The 17,379-nt window shown below is 44.1% G+C and overlaps 1 protein-coding gene across 19 annotated transcripts in view; it reads left to right on the plus strand.

Moving 5' to 3' along the window:
- Positions 1 to 17,379, plus strand: part of Tenm4 (teneurin transmembrane protein 4) — a 2,881,475-nt gene that overhangs the window by 2,840,437 nt on the left and 23,659 nt on the right. For all 19 annotated transcript variants that reach the window (XM_074081868.1, XM_074081866.1, XM_074081845.1 and 16 more), the window contains 2 exons: positions 4,728 to 5,605; positions 15,592 to 15,764. In XM_074081868.1, coding sequence (XP_073937969.1) covers positions 4,728 to 5,605; positions 15,592 to 15,764 — 1,051 coding nt within the window. The remainder of the gene's footprint in view (positions 1 to 4,727; positions 5,606 to 15,591; positions 15,765 to 17,379) is intronic.

Here is a 17,379-nt window from a genome sequence, read left to right on the forward strand (position 1 = left end):
GCTCAGGGGACAGTGACAAAATCTTCCCAGGGTCAGCAGATAGGGTATGAAATTAAATTCATAGCTCCCTGAATCTGCTGTTTGGCAACATGTGCAGGCAGTTGTATGTTGTCTGTTCTCTTTCTATACCATAAACTACATGAGGACAGGAATTCTGTCTGTCTTTTCCTATCCTATTAACCAGGGTAGCTGGTATGCAGCGGGAGCACAGCCCTATTGATCTATTAATTGATTGAGCATTGAATCCAAGCTTTGCCGCTCAGTACCCTACTAACTTTAGACAGGTTCCCAAGGTTTTTTGAACCTCGTTTTTCACAACTGTAAAATGGAGGTAATTCACATCAGCATTGGCAGGGTTGCCTTGAGAGCGAAAATGCGTGACGACTCACAGAGAGTTCCCAGTGCTTCTCAGAGCTTTGGAGGTAAAGGACAGCAGCAGCTCCACGCTCACTTTCACAAAGAAGGTCGCACACGTGCCAGGACTTGAAGGTTGAATAGGGGTTTGCTGGGAAAAAGAAAAAGAAAGGAGGCATTTCATACAAAGGGATGGCACGCACAAAGACACAAAGATGTTACTGAGCCTGGCACATTCAAAGAACATTGAAACTTGATTGGGAGACACCAGGAACCCAGGAGAAACCCAAGAGAGAGCCAGTGACTAGCTATCCCAGATGACCTTGGTACATCCTATGATGACTTGGCAAAGGATGCATCTTTATTGCTAGGTTCTGGCCTGTGCTCCATCCATGGGCATCCATCTCACCAGCATTACCAAAACCTACAGAATAGAAGGCTGACTGTGGCCTCACTTCTCATGCCTGCTTCTGTTACTCACACATATCTTGGAGCTTCCTCCCCGAGCCCCATGGCTACTGGTAGCAGTGCCAACACCTATGTCACATCTCCACTGGAAGTTGATACCATTCCCCTCTATGCCAACTACTGTGATGTACGCTCCAGAATGGAATCTGTTCTCTGCCACTCGTCTTTGCAATTTGGCAGGCTTCCCCTCACTGGCTCGAGAGTTTCCCTTTCCAGACTGAGCAAGCTGGAATTACCCATTAGGAAGCTGTCATGGCCTGGGGATGTGCATACAAGTATTTTCAGTTCTCAAAATGGGCCTTCAACCAGCCAGCACTGGGCGCTGAGCATTTTCAATCCACACATTGGAAAATTGCTTAACTTTAGACAGAAGTGCTGCCAAATAGTCAGATCAAAGCCTTGGAAGATAGCTGGCATAGATTTCAGTGGAGAAAAACACAAAAACCCACACTTAGATTCAGAAATCCTGAACTAAAGTCTCTATACCCTTGGCCCTTACTACCTTCGATGAATCTAGGCATAGATTTTTTTTTTAACCAAAGACTCTAACACAGGCATATATTTTGCCCACGCACATGGGCAGGAGGATTTGGCTTTCATTCTCAGAGCTTCCTCTGTTACCTACACTGGCCTGCTTCACTATCCCATGGGGAACAGGGAGGAAAGCCAGGGAGTGAACCCAACTAGGAGACAAGAGGGGAAAACCAAGGAACTTGGACCAGCTCTTCTGGGAGGAGACAGGCCAGGTAGAAAAAGAGACTATAGGGAAACATCGAATTCAACCTCTCAAAGAACTGGGTGTCATGTCTCAGCTCAGCAGGTATGACCACCACCAGGCAAAGTGTAATTCTGTATTTAGGGACCAAATGAGACCTTGTATGCTTTGGGCTCTGTTAAAAACGGGGACAGAGAGCTGCCACAGTAGTCTCCTGGGGATAGACATTAAAGAGGAAGAAACAGATTTGGTGAAGGAAAAATGCGCTTATGAATGGAGAGCCATGTGCACCATTCCATCAGGGATGCAGGAATGAATTTTTTAATGAAATCATGTACGTAATTTCCTAGCACAGCACCAGGCGGCTGGTAATAGGATGTAAAGGCTAGTTCCCTTTAAAATCTATAAAGAACTGCCTCATATATTGTCTTATTTGATTCTCACTCTATGTAGTGTTTATTCCTCCCTTTTACATATGAGGGAAGAAGTTCATTGTTTAAGAAACTTGAGTGAGATGACACTTCCAGTGACCATGGAAGTGACATAGGAAGTGAAGTGTCCAGATGCCATCCCTCATGCTTTCTGTACCATTGTTCATGTGGCAATGCATTTCTGCACATGGGTCAGTCTGTGACAAGGCACTCAGCTCAGAATGCCCTAATGGCAACAAAGAATGCTCAGAAGGATCGGAGGGCAAGGAGTCCCCTCCACAGTAGGTCCCTCAAACCTGGGAGCTGGAGGACCGCAGAAGTTCTAAGGTTGAGTCCCTCCATTTTGATGATGTGAAATTTAGCCATGGCAGGATCGTCCCTAATAGGAGGTGAAACCAGAGAGGCTTAGGCATGTGTCCGATGCAGAAACCTCATGCAGGCTGTGTGGCAGAGCAAGGGCCAGTGAGAGCAGTGCCCGTCTCCTTTCCCAGGCACCTCTGTGCACACAGTGGTGGAAGGGCAGACCATAGGAAGTGCTTGCTGTTCATTTCTTCCTCTTTCCTCTTGGCTTCTCCCTCCACCGACTTCCTCTTCCCCCTCCCCACCCACCCACTCATCAGGGCACCATCTTTTCATCGTAATGACAGCAGAAAGGTCTCCACAGCAGGTCCCCAAGGTACTTCAGGACGAGGAGCATAAAATATTTAGCAGCCAGTGTTGACAAGAAATGGGTTTTAGGAAATTGAAATTTCTCCTGTCAGTTTAGAGCAAGCTGTGTTCTTGATGCAGCTGAACGCTAGCAGGACCATGCTTGGGAGAGCACAGGGAAATAAAAGCAGCAGCCTGGCAGCTCCTTTGCTCTGCAGATAGTCAGGGACTGGGGCTGGGTAGGGAGACAAGAAGGCTTTTAGGATGCAGGACCTGAGGACTGACTGCTGTGAAGGACTGAGAAGGAGCCCACCCACTCTGAGACTGGCCTGAGCAAAGGGACAGAGAGAGATGGTCTTGTGGCCACCCTATATAATTTATTGGCTGTCTCTTTACAGTGGTAAGCAGTCACATGACCATTGTAGAAAGTTTTCAAGTCACAAAGGAGAATATTAAAATCACCACTGGTCCCATGATAGCTAACATTTTGGTATATCTCCTTCAAGCTTTCATCTTCTCTCTATCCATGTCTCTTACTTGTTGTGTTTATGTCCTTATGGGTGTCATGCTGTCCTTACAGTTGTGTAATCTGTTCTTTTTATTTAGCACATAGCAAACATTTCACTGTGTCATTGCGTATCCACCTATAACATCATTTTTAATATTTATACATCATGTTCTAACTTATGAGTGAATGAAATATGCTCTAATTTACTTACCCAGTTCTCACTGGGCATTTGAACTGGATCCAGTTTTCACCATTATTAAAATGGCTGCGAAAAATGTGCTTGTAGCCAATGGTATGCAAGAGCAAATTCCTGGAAGGGAGCATTCTTATCTACATGTTCATACTTGTTTGAATAAACCCCAAGTTGGGCCAAGTTTCAAGGGTTTGTAGGGTTCTCTGGAACCCTAAGGTTATGAGTCTTTAAGTAGGGCTGAAAATTCAGCTGGAGAAAGTACTTGTCAGGACTTCTGAACTACATATAGTATGACTGTTCCTCTTGGGGACACAATTAGCAAAGGGTTTCTCTTTGTGCCAGCACCTCCCAGGGAGACAGACTCAACAATCCAGTTCCATGTCTGTTGAGCAAAACCTTGCCCACCTCAGACCTTACCATTCGCAGTCCCCTAACTAGGTGCCCACCTGAAGACCCACCATGACCCCAGCCAGTTTCCCAGCCTGGTGGAAAAGAGGCTCCGTGGGGGGGCCCTGGACCTCTAAAGGTCCCATTGCCAGCTTCTTTCATCCCTTCCAGGAGGACTTGTTCTCTAGGGTCCTAGAAACCATCACGGAGAGCAGCAGTACTTCCTAAACGTCAGTGTGTACAGAAGTCACCCCTTCCCCAGGGAGGCGGTGTTAAATACAGACACAAATTCAGAAGGTGTGGGGTGAGCCTGCCACTCTGCATTACTGACCAGCTGCCGGTGATGTTGATACTGCTAGTGTGATTCTTTAAGGCAGTCCCTTCTGGCCCATTCTTTAAGGTGGTAATCTATAGTCTCTATGCCAGACAGAGACCGTGGTTATTTTGTCTTTACATCCCCAGCACCTACTCATGTATTAATCCTCAAACTGAAAGACTTGAGAAATTGTCTTTCATACATGTATCACATCAGCCATTCAAAAAAGAATTTTTTTTTAATCTCTGAACATTCACTTCAGCCTCCACACTCTACCTGCCTTCCCCGTCCTCTTCCAGATCAGTTGTCATGATTTGAGCACTTATCATGGGTCAGGCCCTCTGCACGGTTGTCGTTCTTGTTTTCCAGATGTGAATATTAAGACTCAGAGAGGCCAGGTAACTTGGCCAACGTTGTAAGTGGTGGAGCTAAGAGCTGAACCCAGGCTTATCTGACTCCAAAGTCTCCCCTCTCACATACTCCTTTTTGCTGTGATAATACACTTCTTCAAGTTCTGACATCTGATGGAGACCATTAGATGTCTCTGTGGCAGCTGTTTCGTGATTTCCCTCTGATTAGGGGCTGGCAGGCTATATGAGGATGGGCCAAGACTGTGTGTGAAGACACTATTGCAGTTACAGGAGGTTTGTACTGATTAGTAGTGGGCATCTTGCCAATCATTTGAGTGCTGATGTCTCTATTCTCAGGTTCGACTGGAGTGGCCCACAGACTTAGCCATTAACCCAATGGACAACTCTCTCTATGTCCTCGACAACAACGTGGTCCTGCAAATCTCCGAAAACCACCAGGTTCGCATTGTTGCCGGGAGGCCCATGCACTGCCAGGTCCCTGGCATTGACCACTTCCTTCTGAGCAAGGTGGCCATCCATGCAACCCTAGAGTCAGCCACCGCTTTGGCTGTCTCCCACAATGGGGTCCTATATATTGCTGAAACTGATGAGAAAAAGATCAACCGCATCAGGCAGGTCACCACCAGCGGAGAGATCTCCCTGGTTGCTGGGGCCCCCAGTGGCTGCGACTGTAAAAATGATGCCAACTGTGATTGTTTCTCTGGAGATGATGGTTATGCCAAGGATGCAAAGCTGAACACCCCATCTTCCTTGGCTGTGTGTGCTGATGGGGAGCTCTACGTGGCTGACCTTGGGAATATCCGAATTCGGTTCATTCGCAAAAACAAGCCTTTCCTCAACAGCCAGAACATGTATGAGCTGTCCTCACCCATCGACCAGGAGCTCTACCTGTTTGACACTAGTGGCAAGCATCTGTACACCCAGAGTCTTCCCACAGGAGACTACCTGTACAACTTCACCTATACAGAGGACGGTGACATCACGCTCATCACAGACAACAATGGCAACATGGTGAATGTCCACCGAGATTCTGCTGGCTTGCCCCTCTGGCTGGTGGTCCCAGATGGCCATGCATACTGGGTGACCATGGGCATCAACAGTGCACTCAAAAGTGTGACGACACAAGGACACGAGTTGGCCATGATGACATACCATGGCACCTCTGGCCTTCTGGCAACCAAAAGCAATGAAAATGGATGGACAACATTTTATGAGTAAGTAAAATGGTCTTGATAAGGCTATTTGATGGTTGTGTTCCAGGAGATGTATTGTAGAATTAGACATGAATTGATGGAGTGTTTGGTTTTTTGGATGTATTTCATTTTAATTCAGGATTTGGGATGCAAACCTTCACCTGTAACATGTTCATATTCAAGACGATTTCTCATAAGGAGAAAATGGTGTAGTGCAGAAGGCATGAACTATGGAATAGTTTCAACAGGTCTCATTTTTCCATTTTCATACATGAGTACACAGTATTTCTACCATATCCACCCTCCTACACTCTCCTTATATCTAGCAGAGGCTTCTTAATTGGTGTGGTCAGAGAAACAGCAGGTCAGCTTATTATAGTCCTAGCCAAAGTTACATACATATTTCTGAAGCATTTCTCTGTGAGATATTTTAATGAATGGATCTTGTAACAGCTCTCTTTCTACTTAGAATTTTTTAAGCTTCTTTTTGAGATCCTAACTATGTTCCAGACAACTGAGACTGCTGAATGAATCGGTCACCGTCAGACAAGTCTGCAGGAGCTGGGGGAGGACCTATTCTTGTTGAACATCAGCTATGGGCTAGGAACTGTCATTTCAGCAGCTCAGGATGATGGGTGATAGTTTTCACTTTACAGAAAGAAAAGCTCAGGCTCAGAGAAGCTATTTGCCCACTGTTATATAGTGAGAACACAGCAGAACAAGGATTGACCTGAGTCTAGCTGAGGCTAGAGCTCTTGCTCTTTCTGTTCTCCCTCCGCCCACCTTCCCAGTCTCCCCCAAGTTGGTTAATCTCAATGAATCTGGATCTTTAAACCCTAAGCTTTTCTCAAACCAGATCATCAGTTTCTCACAGTCCTAGAATCCAAAGGAAAAGATCTGTAATTGATGTATAAATATAATTCGCACCCAAAAAATGTCACAGCAGTTGGTACAAAGTTCACTAACTAAATTCCTGTCTCTAAACAAGGGCTTGTTAATTGAAAGGAAAAAAAGAGACAGGGACAAAGATTCAAGAAAACAGTAATTATTTTGATTAACTCATTGAAATGGAAATACACTAAATAATTCAATTTTCTTCATTGCCCATAGAGATCTCTTATACATTATTTAGCCAATACAGGGGTTTCTTTGTCAGAGAAAGTCTGTTCACTCAATTAGTTCCCAAGGTCACTACTTCAGAGGCCAACCTGAATCCTTTCAGGTCACTGCCACCGTCACTCTCCACCGCCCCTGAAATCTAAAACCCTTCCCTACACCTCTACAGGAAAGGAGCCCTCCCTCTTTCCCTGATGAAATAGACAAGATTGGTGTTTTATGAAAAAGGAAAAGTTATTACAATGCTTTCTATAAAACAGCACTTAAAATTCCAAACAATCTACTTCATAACAGAATGCAGGAAGAGCATTGATTCTTGCTAGCACAAACCACAACTAGAAGATAAAAGCCTAACTTTGAAAACGGAGCTCACTTTTTTTGAGGTCCTACTGTGTGCCAGGTTAGTCTTCCATTTAATCTTCACAGCACGTAGGAGTGATCTCACAGAGGTCACTTCCCAGACACTCTAGCTCCAAGAAATTAGGTAACGAGCTTAAAACCACATGGTGGGTGTAGAGCAGAGCCAGAACACAAGTCCGTTTCTAGCACTGCACTAGTTATGTTTCCTGTGTCCCTCATGGCTTGTCTGTGTGATAGAGGTGAAAACAGTATCTATTTTACAGTGAGAGTCTGACATTCAAAATTTCAATGATCTAAAGCTCAATGATATGTGAAAAAAAAATATGATGTGATTGTAACAGGGGGACTGTATTGGGGGAAACCAGCGAGAGGAGGGGATATGACAGAATTGCATTATATGTATGCATGAAAATAGCATAGTGAAGCCCACTAAAAACAGTTTTAAAAGGAGAGGGGAGAGAAGGGGTTAAGAAAGAGTAATAGGGGGAATTTATCAAAGTACATAATATGCATGTATGTAAATATCACAATGAAACTCTTTGTACAATTAATTTGTGTGACTACGTTGTTTGGGGTTTTTTTGGTTTTGTTTTTGTTTTGTTCTTGCAGTACTGAGGTTTGAACTCAGGGCCTCACACTTGCTTAAGCAGGCATCCTATCGCTTGAACCATTCCACCAGCCTTTTTTTTGTGTTGGGTATTTTTGAGATAAGGTCTCACTTTTTGCCCAGGCTGGCCTCGAATCTTGATCCTCTTGATCTCTGATTTCTGAGTAGCTAGGATTATAGGTGTGAGCCAGTGGCACCTGGCTGCTAATAAAAAGTTTTTAAAGCCAGGCACTGGTGGCTCACACCTTTAATCCTAGCTACTTGGGAGTCTGAGATCGGTAGGATCATGGTTCCAGGCCAGTCTGGACAAAACGTGCAATCCTATCTCCAAAATAACCAGAGCAAAAATGACTGGAAGTGTGGCTCAAGCGCTAGAGCACCTGCCCAGCAAGTGTGAAATCCTGAGTTCAAACGCCAGTACCACCAAAAAAAAAATTTTTAAAGACAGTTCAATAATAACTGCTATTGTTATTTCAAGCAATATCGTGGCAGTACCAATAATCACAGAAAGGTTGTTTAGACATAAATGTATCAAGCAGGATCTGATTACAAGTAAACTCATCAAAGGAGTAGACAAAAGTTTTAATAGAGGTAAGGATCAGAGGTCAGGTAAAAGAGCAGAACCAAGTGTCAAGTCTAAGGCATCAAACTATGAACTAGGTAGGGGGTCAAGTCCCAAAAATATCCAAAGTGAACTGGAAAATGGCTTGCAGAGGGAACTCAAGCAAAGTATCTCAGCTCAGACTGAGAACAAAGCAAGGGTGCCAAATACCTGTTAGCCATGTGATATGGGGACAGACTGGCTGGCATCCAGACCCAAATCTCCACCAGACAGAAATAATCCCTACCCTATCCCATTCTGGACCATTCTGAAGATCCAACAACTAGATACATGACCAGCTGTGGTGGTGCACATCTATAATCCCAGCTGCTCAGGAGGCAGAGAAAGGAGGACCACCATTCAAAGCCAACCTGGGCAAAAAGTTAGCAATACCATATCTCAAAAACAAGTCAGTCATGGTGGTACATACCTGCAATCCCAGCTACTTGGGAGATGTAGGTAGAAGGATCTTGGTTTCAGGCTGGTCCAGGCAAAAAGCACAAGGCTCAATCCAAAAAACAGACTAAAAGCAAAAAAGGACTGGGCATGGCCAAGTAGGCTCTGAGTTTAGTCCCTCATGCCAGCCAAAAAAACCCCAAAACCCTAAACACATACTGAAGGTAAAATACCGTGCGAATGGTAGAGCACTCTAGAAGTAAGTGTGTGGTGTTACTTATCACTGTAGTGCTTCTTAACAAGGATTTGTATGGGTTTTACCCAGAAACTATTTGCCCAAGTGAAGTTTCTCCCTCTAGCTCCATGAGGCAGCTTACTGCACTCAAACCCCAATGTTCTATTAAAAAAAAAAAATCAGCCCAGGCTTGCCGGTGGCATGGATTATTCCTGCAACAAGTTTTAGGTTGGCTTTATTGATCCTCTTAGCAGATTAAATAATACATCTAACATAACATCACATACCTTGGAGCGGCTTGACTCAAAGAGTTCACAGTCCTAGTGATCCAAGGTAACTCTTCTCTCGACCCACAAGGTCTGCTGGGTAAACCCTGCAGTGTAGGCCCCAGCTCTAGGGAGAGGGACATCGCTGCTTTCAGATGTGGCTTCTAGTCACATAGCATTTGATCGCCAAGAAAATGTCCTGATAGTACAAGGCTGGTTCCAAAATTGACTTGCTGGTTGGTATGAGCAATCAGCCTCCCCAAGTTTTGTTTTGTTGGTCTTTTGTAGTTCTGGGAACTCAGGGCTGCGTGCTTGCTAGGCAGGCACTCTGCCGCTTGAGTATTACCCCCCAGAACTCCAGTCTTTTTAATCTGTTTTGCTTTAATTATTTTAGTTAGTTTTTAATGTTAGATCAAATTCTTATTTATGCCTTCTGCACGGCTGAGATTACAGGTGTGAAAACTTTCAGGCCTTCCCTAAATTTCCTAGGGGAAAGTGGCTCTGGCCTCTCATAGGGCCCTGTGATGGCTCCTGTTAAAACTATGCTCACATTAAATATTGTGATATTCTTACTAAATTACCTAATTTATCTCTGTATTCAACTTAGGGCTTGTCACTTTGTAGATACTCAGTAACTATTTTACAAATAAAATGTAGATTCAAGAGGGAAAGGAGATAAAGAAAGAAAAAAAAATACACTGCAGTAAGAAGAACGCTAGACCCAAATCCCAGCTCCAGCAAGACATAGAATTAAACTCACACGCTTCAGATGAAAAGACTTGGCTTCCAGGTTTTGGGAGGGGGGGAACATAAGAGTTAGAAAGAGTATCACTACCAACCTTATAATAAAAAGAAGCCAGACAATGGGCAAATTCATGAGTTCTCCTTGAACTCCTTCTCTGAGGCCACACGGAAACCAACTGGTCCAAATCTGAGCTCTAGCTCACCTGAGGTGGATGCAGCCAGACTCATGAAAGAGGAGTTCAGCTAGGGCGGTCTGCATGCTTGGAAGGCCAAATGCATACAGACACAGACTGTGAAACCTGTGGAGGTGGCAGAAACTGGGGAGCCAGTTCTGGATTTTTCTCCACAAGCCCTACCTGGGGTTTCTCCACAGTAAAGAATAGGGAAAGATTTGAGGAAATGTCCCTTGTGGTAGACCTTGGGTTGATGTACAACAGCTGCTGAGGGACAGCACAAACACCTGCCTGCTCCACCCAGACCCTCCTCACCCTGTCTCCACAAAGGAGTAAAATCTCACCTGCGAAGAGAGGGACAATAGGAGTCCTTCTGAGACACTGGTGAACCCCCACTGAATGAGGGAAGAAAAAGAGGACAAACAATAACTACTATGGGAAAGGAAAAGGAATAGGTAATAAGCCCAGAGCCACTGCCTAAGGGAGGCAGGAGTCCTGAAGAGGCCACAGTTCCTCGTGAGCCTCAGGCTGAGGCTTTGTCAGGGCGATAGGGAACCCTCCCACAACCACTCACAGCCCACCAAAAAACCAGAAGCCAGTGAGGAGCAGTGTACTGCTGGGAGAAGGACAAGAAAGGGGCCAGCACAAGGAAGGAGACCCTCTGTGAGACCCAGAACAAAGGGGGACCTTAAGCCAAAGCTGGAGTAGACATTGAAGCAAAGAAAAGAAACTCATCAAGCAAACCAGTTTCTTACCCTAAACACAAAGAATTGCCGGAGGAACTTAAAACCTGCGGTACACTGAGGTTAACCATAGAAACAACATTCTTCAGCACCAGCCCAAACTACACTGACTCACACTCCCTTTCTAAAGTCCTAGCAGGAGGAAACTCATAGCTATTTCCATCCTGTGTGCTACCCTAGATGTGGCATTTTCAACCAAATATGCCAAAGGGCAGGAAAAAGCAAAAAGCAATCATCAGTACCGCACTCAGATATGACACTGATGTTGAAACTACCTTTCAGGGAATTTTAAATAACTATAATTATATTAAAAGCTCTAATGGAAAAGGTGAACAATGGGCAAAACCAGATGGATAATTTCAGCAAAGAGATAGAAACTATACAAATCAAATGGAAATGCTAGAACTAAGAAGAACACTTATAAAGATGAAGAATGCCTTTGATAGGCTCGTTGCTCCTTCTGACACACTGCGACATGGCTGAGGAAAGAAGACAGGTCAATAGAAACTACCCAAAGTCAAACACAAAGAAAAGATGAGAAGGAACTACAGAGCAGGGCATTCAAGAGGAACAATATCAAATGGTCTAATGGACATGTTACTGGAATTCTAGAAGAGGGGACAAAACAGGTAGAAGAAATATTTGAGAAAACAACTGTCAAGGGTTTTTCATACTTAGTAATGGATGAGAGATCCAAAAAGATCAGAAAATACCAAACAGAATGAACACACAGATACACACACAGACACACACACTCATACTTCTAGGCGTATCTTACTCAAACTGTTGAATACAAAGGAAAAAGAGAAAATCTTAAACACCACCAGAAGAAAAAGGGAGGGGGTTATTTTATAAGAAGAAAAAAGATAAGAATTATAACAGACTTCTCATCAAAAAAACCATGCAAGCTAGAAGACAGAAGAACAGAAAGAACTCAAAAAACAAAACTCAAAGACTGTCTACTCAGATATGGTACTTACCAAAAAAAAAAAATCCTTCAAATGAAGATGTTCTAAAGGTTCAGACAGAGATAAGGGAATCAAGAAAGGTTACTGAAGGGCTGGCAGCATGGCTAAATGGCAGAGAGCCTACCCAGCAAGCCCAAGGTCCTGAGTTCAAACCCCAGCACTGCAAAAAAAAAAAAAAAAGAAGGGATACCAAGGCACCTAGGCATTAAAGAGAGTGAATAGCCATGACTAACCCTCAGGCTGCAGGACAAAGTGGAGGAGGATTAGGATATGGCTCCTGCAGCCACTTGGAAGAAGCCATAATCATGGTAGACACAGCCACTATTAAAGGTAAGGCAGTGAGGGAAGAGAATGAAGGGAAACTTGTCCTGTTCTCTTGTCTCTTTCTACTGCCTCCCATTGACTTAGCCTAAGGCAAAGCAAGCCAAAAGAGGAGCCTGGTAATGCATTCTGTAGGCATCAGCCTCTGAGGACACAGAGAAGGCAGAGAGAATGGTTCCTGGGAGGGAAACAAAATAGCCAGCACAGAGACCAAGTGACCGTGAAATTCATGCTGAGGACTTGCTTATAGGAAATGGGTAGCAAGTACAAGTTTGGACTGCAAAAGTCCTCAAATGCCCTGATGTGGTTTCAGAGTAGCCAATGTTGTAGTGATGCCATCCATTACAGTGTCCCAGGACCAAGGGAATTACTGGAGTTCATGACTTGGAACTCTTAATTATTCACAGATGACACTGTAACCAGTTCCCTTGTTTTAATGTAGTGCTGTATGGAACAACCACAAATGAAAATCATAAAAATCAAATCGTTATTTTCCAAGCAAAAAGTCAAGACCAGCAAAAGTTTAATATTAGAGAGGCAATTTGGCCTTTTCTTGCTAGCTAAGCATCGTAAGTGGCTTGGGATGAAGTATCAAGTGTGAAGAAGAAAGCCTTTGCAGTGTGTGTTTAGATCCCCTTCAGCAGTCCTCTTCTGAAAGTTGAGTTCACAGCAACTCTATGAATCTTTTATGTGTTTTATTTCACCATGCTCCAAAGATGCTTTGAGAAAATGGAGTGGAAGGAAATAAGGGGAAGCCAGTCATCTGGTCCTCTCTGGCTCCCCACAAAAGTCCACAGTGGTGGCCAAGCAGAGCATCTTGAAGGGGAAACTGTCAGTCTTCTTGACCTACCTGAGCATTTTTCCTTTAACATGGTGATGAACACACAGGTCTTAGTCTGAAACAGCATTGTTTTTGTGGAAAGCTTGATGAAAGAATAGTTCTTTAAGGCAGACAGACCTGATTTTGACTCTATGCTCTTACTAGCTATGTGATTTTAGGCAAGTAGCATATCCTCTCTAAGCCTCATCAACACCATTTGTGAAATGACAATAATCATACCTACCCCAAAAGATGACTATGAACGTGATGCTTGATACCTAAATGGTATTGTGGGAATATTAGTGAACTTTACCTTCCTCAAATGGAGTTGGGGAGGTAAAACAGATAAAGGTCTTAGTTGCTCTCAGTCACATCTTGACAAATCAACAAAAATACCTAATATTTACTTATTTATTTTTTCATTCATTCAATGAACATTATTGAGTACCTTCTACTTGCTGGTTATTCCTCTAGGCACTGAGAATACAGACAAGGTCCCTGTCCTCAAGGAGCATATATTCTAGTTGAAGGAGACAGACAACAGATAAATAAACAAGATAGTAAGTATAATAAAGAGAATAGAATAAGATACCATGATAGAGATGGGGGGGACCTACTATTTTAGAAATGGTGTTCAGGGAAGGCATCATTGAAATGGGTGGTATTTGATTTGAAACATGAACAATGAAAGGAACTAGCCATCAGTCCTGGAAGTAGTATTCCCCACAAAGGGAACAGTTAAGTGTGTCAGTCCCCAGCATGGATCAAGGGTTGGCACATCTGGATAACAGAGCAGGTGCAGTGAACCCCAGGAAGTACAGAAAAGCAACGATTAAAAGGAAGTTAGAAAGAGAGAGAGGAAGGAGTGAGGTCACACAGCCAACATTCATTCACATTATTAAACATCTGCAATATGCATACAGAAGTTAGTAGTTGAAGTCCCTTCCACAAGAGTTGGCATTCCAATGAGGACAGTCTCCTGGGGTCCTGAAGGCACAGGTATCAAGTTTGCATTCCACTGTGAATATGTTGCCTCTTTGGTCTTCACAGTGGTTCATTTATAGAAGAGGAAGGAGAGGTTATGCTATGTAACCTGCCTGAAGTACTATCATTTATGATGGGGCTTTGAAGATTAGGAGGAAAACAGAACTGAGTGCCATCCTCTGGAGTGATATTGCCAGCATGTGGAGAGCCAGGATTCAAAGCCTAGACCTTATAGCTCTACAGACCTTCTCATGCCAACTGGTCCATTTCTCATGGTTAGAAAGAAAACATGCCAGGGCTCCTTGAGTTCCCATAATTAAGACTACCATATCAGTCATAACTAAGCCAATATCCTGACACCATCCAATCATGGGGCCGGGGCTTGAGGCAGCCACTTTGAGTGTATAGAGTGCAGAAAACTGCCCCTTCCAGGTCCTTGCACTGAGTTGGGGCAGCTCTCAGCAGCTCTACAAAGCAGAAAGCATTCTACAGAGGTGGCCCACAAGGCAGAGGTGTTCAGGGTCCAGAGGATGGACAGCTCCAGTTCTTCCCATGCAGAGTCAAAAGGAATGGTGCTCCGACAGGGTAATCACAAGTATTGATCAAGCAGAAGAGAGATCCAATGGCATCTCTCAAACTCTGGAAAGTACTAAAATGAATGAACAGGAGACAAGTCTTTATAAATTGGCTGTTCTATTTGATGTTCATTTAATTAAGACATTCAGTCCTTCTAATGGAAAGTGTGAGGAGTAGAAATGACTAGTTTTGGACCTTCTCGGATAAAACGAAAACCAGATCTGGAAGGCATGGGGCTCAATTTAATTATGCATTATAGGCTACCTTTGATAATAATTTCAATTGTCTCCCTTGATACAAAGCCTCTTTCTGTCTTGGAGACTAAAACTTTGGGGAGATGCCTAGGGAGATTGCTAAAGTATCATTTAATGGCATAGTTGCATCCATATTTGTACATTCAGCAAACACGTATCATGTACCTACTGTGTGTCCATCTCTGTCAAGGCCTGCAGAATAGGCCTTGTGAATGTGAATGAATCATATTCTCTCCTCTCCTGCAGAATAGGAAAGAGGCTTTGTATGCCCAATCCTGCATTCATTTATTCATTCAGTCATTTATTTGTTCACTCTCTGCCTGTCTTCTCTATGTCGGTCTCCATGCTGATGAAGGAGGGATGAACTGAAAGCCAGCCCTACCAGGTCACAGTGCTGGCAGGTGGTAGAATTCAGGTGGTGTGAGTTCACATTCCCAGCCTGGTGCTCTGACTCCACAGTCCTGTCCTGATCTGGGGCACTGAGTCCCAAGAGAGAACCAGCTGGTATTGCAATCCAGGAGAGGCATTCTGGAATAGAGCAGAACACTCTCCCATGTCTTTCACAGTCATCCTGGGCAGGGCAGAGGTGTTCTTTCCACTCTATGGATTAGAAAAGGAAGACTCACAGGGGTAAACCATTTCCCTGCAGCTGGATATCAGCAGGTGTGGTCAGATCTTGAGAACTGTGTGCCAACTCCTGAGTGAGGAGTGATGGGAGACAAGGAAATCCAGCCAGAAAGAAAAGCAAAGCACGCAAAGCCATGGTATGAGGTAGAACACAGCAAACCCCAATTACAGCACCCACTATGGTTCTGTTACTCAGTACCACTACTTGGTTTTCAGGTACGACAACTTTGGCCGCCTGACAAATGTGACCTTCCCTACTGGCCAGGTGATCAGTTTCCGAAGTGACACAGACAGCTCAGTGCACGTCCAGGTAGAGACCTCCAGCAAGGACGATGTTACCATAACCACCAACCTGTCTGCCTCAGGTGCCTTCTACACACTGCTGCAAGGTAAGCCTGGCAGGGCTTGGGGTCTTTGAGACCCAAAGAGGGGGAGGAGGATGGCACTAATAACAGGTGACTACAGGAGCAACCCAAGAACAGGAAAGAATTACAATTGGTTTCTCTCTGTTTTGCCCCTTAATTTGGAAAACACAAGCCAAAGTCCTGTAAATTCTCTCTCAGAAGCTTCGGAGTAATATTTTGTTGGTCCATCCCATTATCATCAGAACAAAGGGGACAGAATCCATTAGCTGCTAATCCAGGTGACCTTGCTATTCTGCTGTTCTAATGGCTCCCAGATTAAAAGACTTACACTCACACGGGTGCTGGCGAGGACAAAGGACAGAAGTAATTACACCTAATTATGAAAAGGATTTGGTCATAGAGAAATCCTTCTGGAAGCCAGGCGAGATTTGTGCTTCTGATAGGACTCCAGAAGAAAAAGACCCTTCTTGTCTACATCCATCAAATCATCCCTGATTTGGGTTGGTTCTTAGCTTCAGGGAAGACACAGTGATGGAATCTTGCTGTGAATTGTCTGCCTCAACTGTTCTCATGTGATGTGGTGACCAAGCTAGGGTTTGCAGCTTTGTGGGGTTTAATAAGCATGGAAGGAAAGAAGCCATCACTAGGAAAAGCCCTGCCTGACCTTTCCCCACGATCCAATGGTTCTCTATACTCCCAAAGGCTTTGACACCAAGTAGTAAAAGGAGCTTTGGGCTGGAGGTCAGAGGCCCCAGTTCTAGCCCTGTCTCTGCAACCACATCACCTACCACAGCCTTCAGTTTTCTTCTCCAGGAAAAGAAAGCAAGTTGAAGCTGTGGTAACTGATGTGGGCAGTCGCTGGGTGGACCCTGAGCCCCAGGGTCTGCTGTGCCAGTTCCCACCTGTGTGAATGGAAGGAAGTCACTCTTCTCTGAGCCTCAGTTTCTGTGTCTGGGAAATGGGGCTGCATTATAATGCCTGCCTCATAGAGTTGCTCAGACAATCTCTGTAGACATTTGCAAAGTGACCAGCATGGATCAGGTACTTTCTGAGAGGGTCACTCAGAAAATGACTTTTAGATTAACTAATTAATAAATCTGCAAGCAGATTGACGTACCGCGAGAAAGCAAATGTTGCAATATTCATGCAAATGCTTTTATTCTCAAACATAATCCTTTGTCTTTCAAAGAGGGCAAAGAATAATTGCACTTCTCAAAAAGAAAGAGCCCAGGAATTTCTTCTCCACCAAGCAGCTTTAGTGATGGATTGGGACACGCCCAGGATTTATGGCTTTGACAGGGTTATTGCCAAGAGAAAGTACCAGCCAGCCAGGATTCTGCCCTACTAAAGACAGCAGGGCCAATAATTGCTCAGACATGCGTCCTTCCAGCCTATTTTCTTCTCTGTAGTTAAGAATTGTTTCATCCATCCACTCCAAACTGCTAAGCCTGCTTTAAATATTTTTCTCAAAGGTCAATGCTGCCTTTTTTATGTATGGGCAACTTTTTTTCTTAATTTGAAAGTGCCACATTCTTCAATTTTAAAATGTACTACCAGTTTAATCACAGCTTTTCAGGTGGAGGAGGAAAAAAAAAAGTCCCCTGCTCAAAATGCATTCCTGGATTGTGAGATACATTCC

Source organism: Castor canadensis, chromosome 1, assembly GCF_047511655.1.
Source record: "Castor canadensis chromosome 1, mCasCan1.hap1v2, whole genome shotgun sequence".
Lineage (NCBI taxonomy): Eukaryota > Metazoa > Chordata > Mammalia > Rodentia > Castoridae > Castor > Castor canadensis.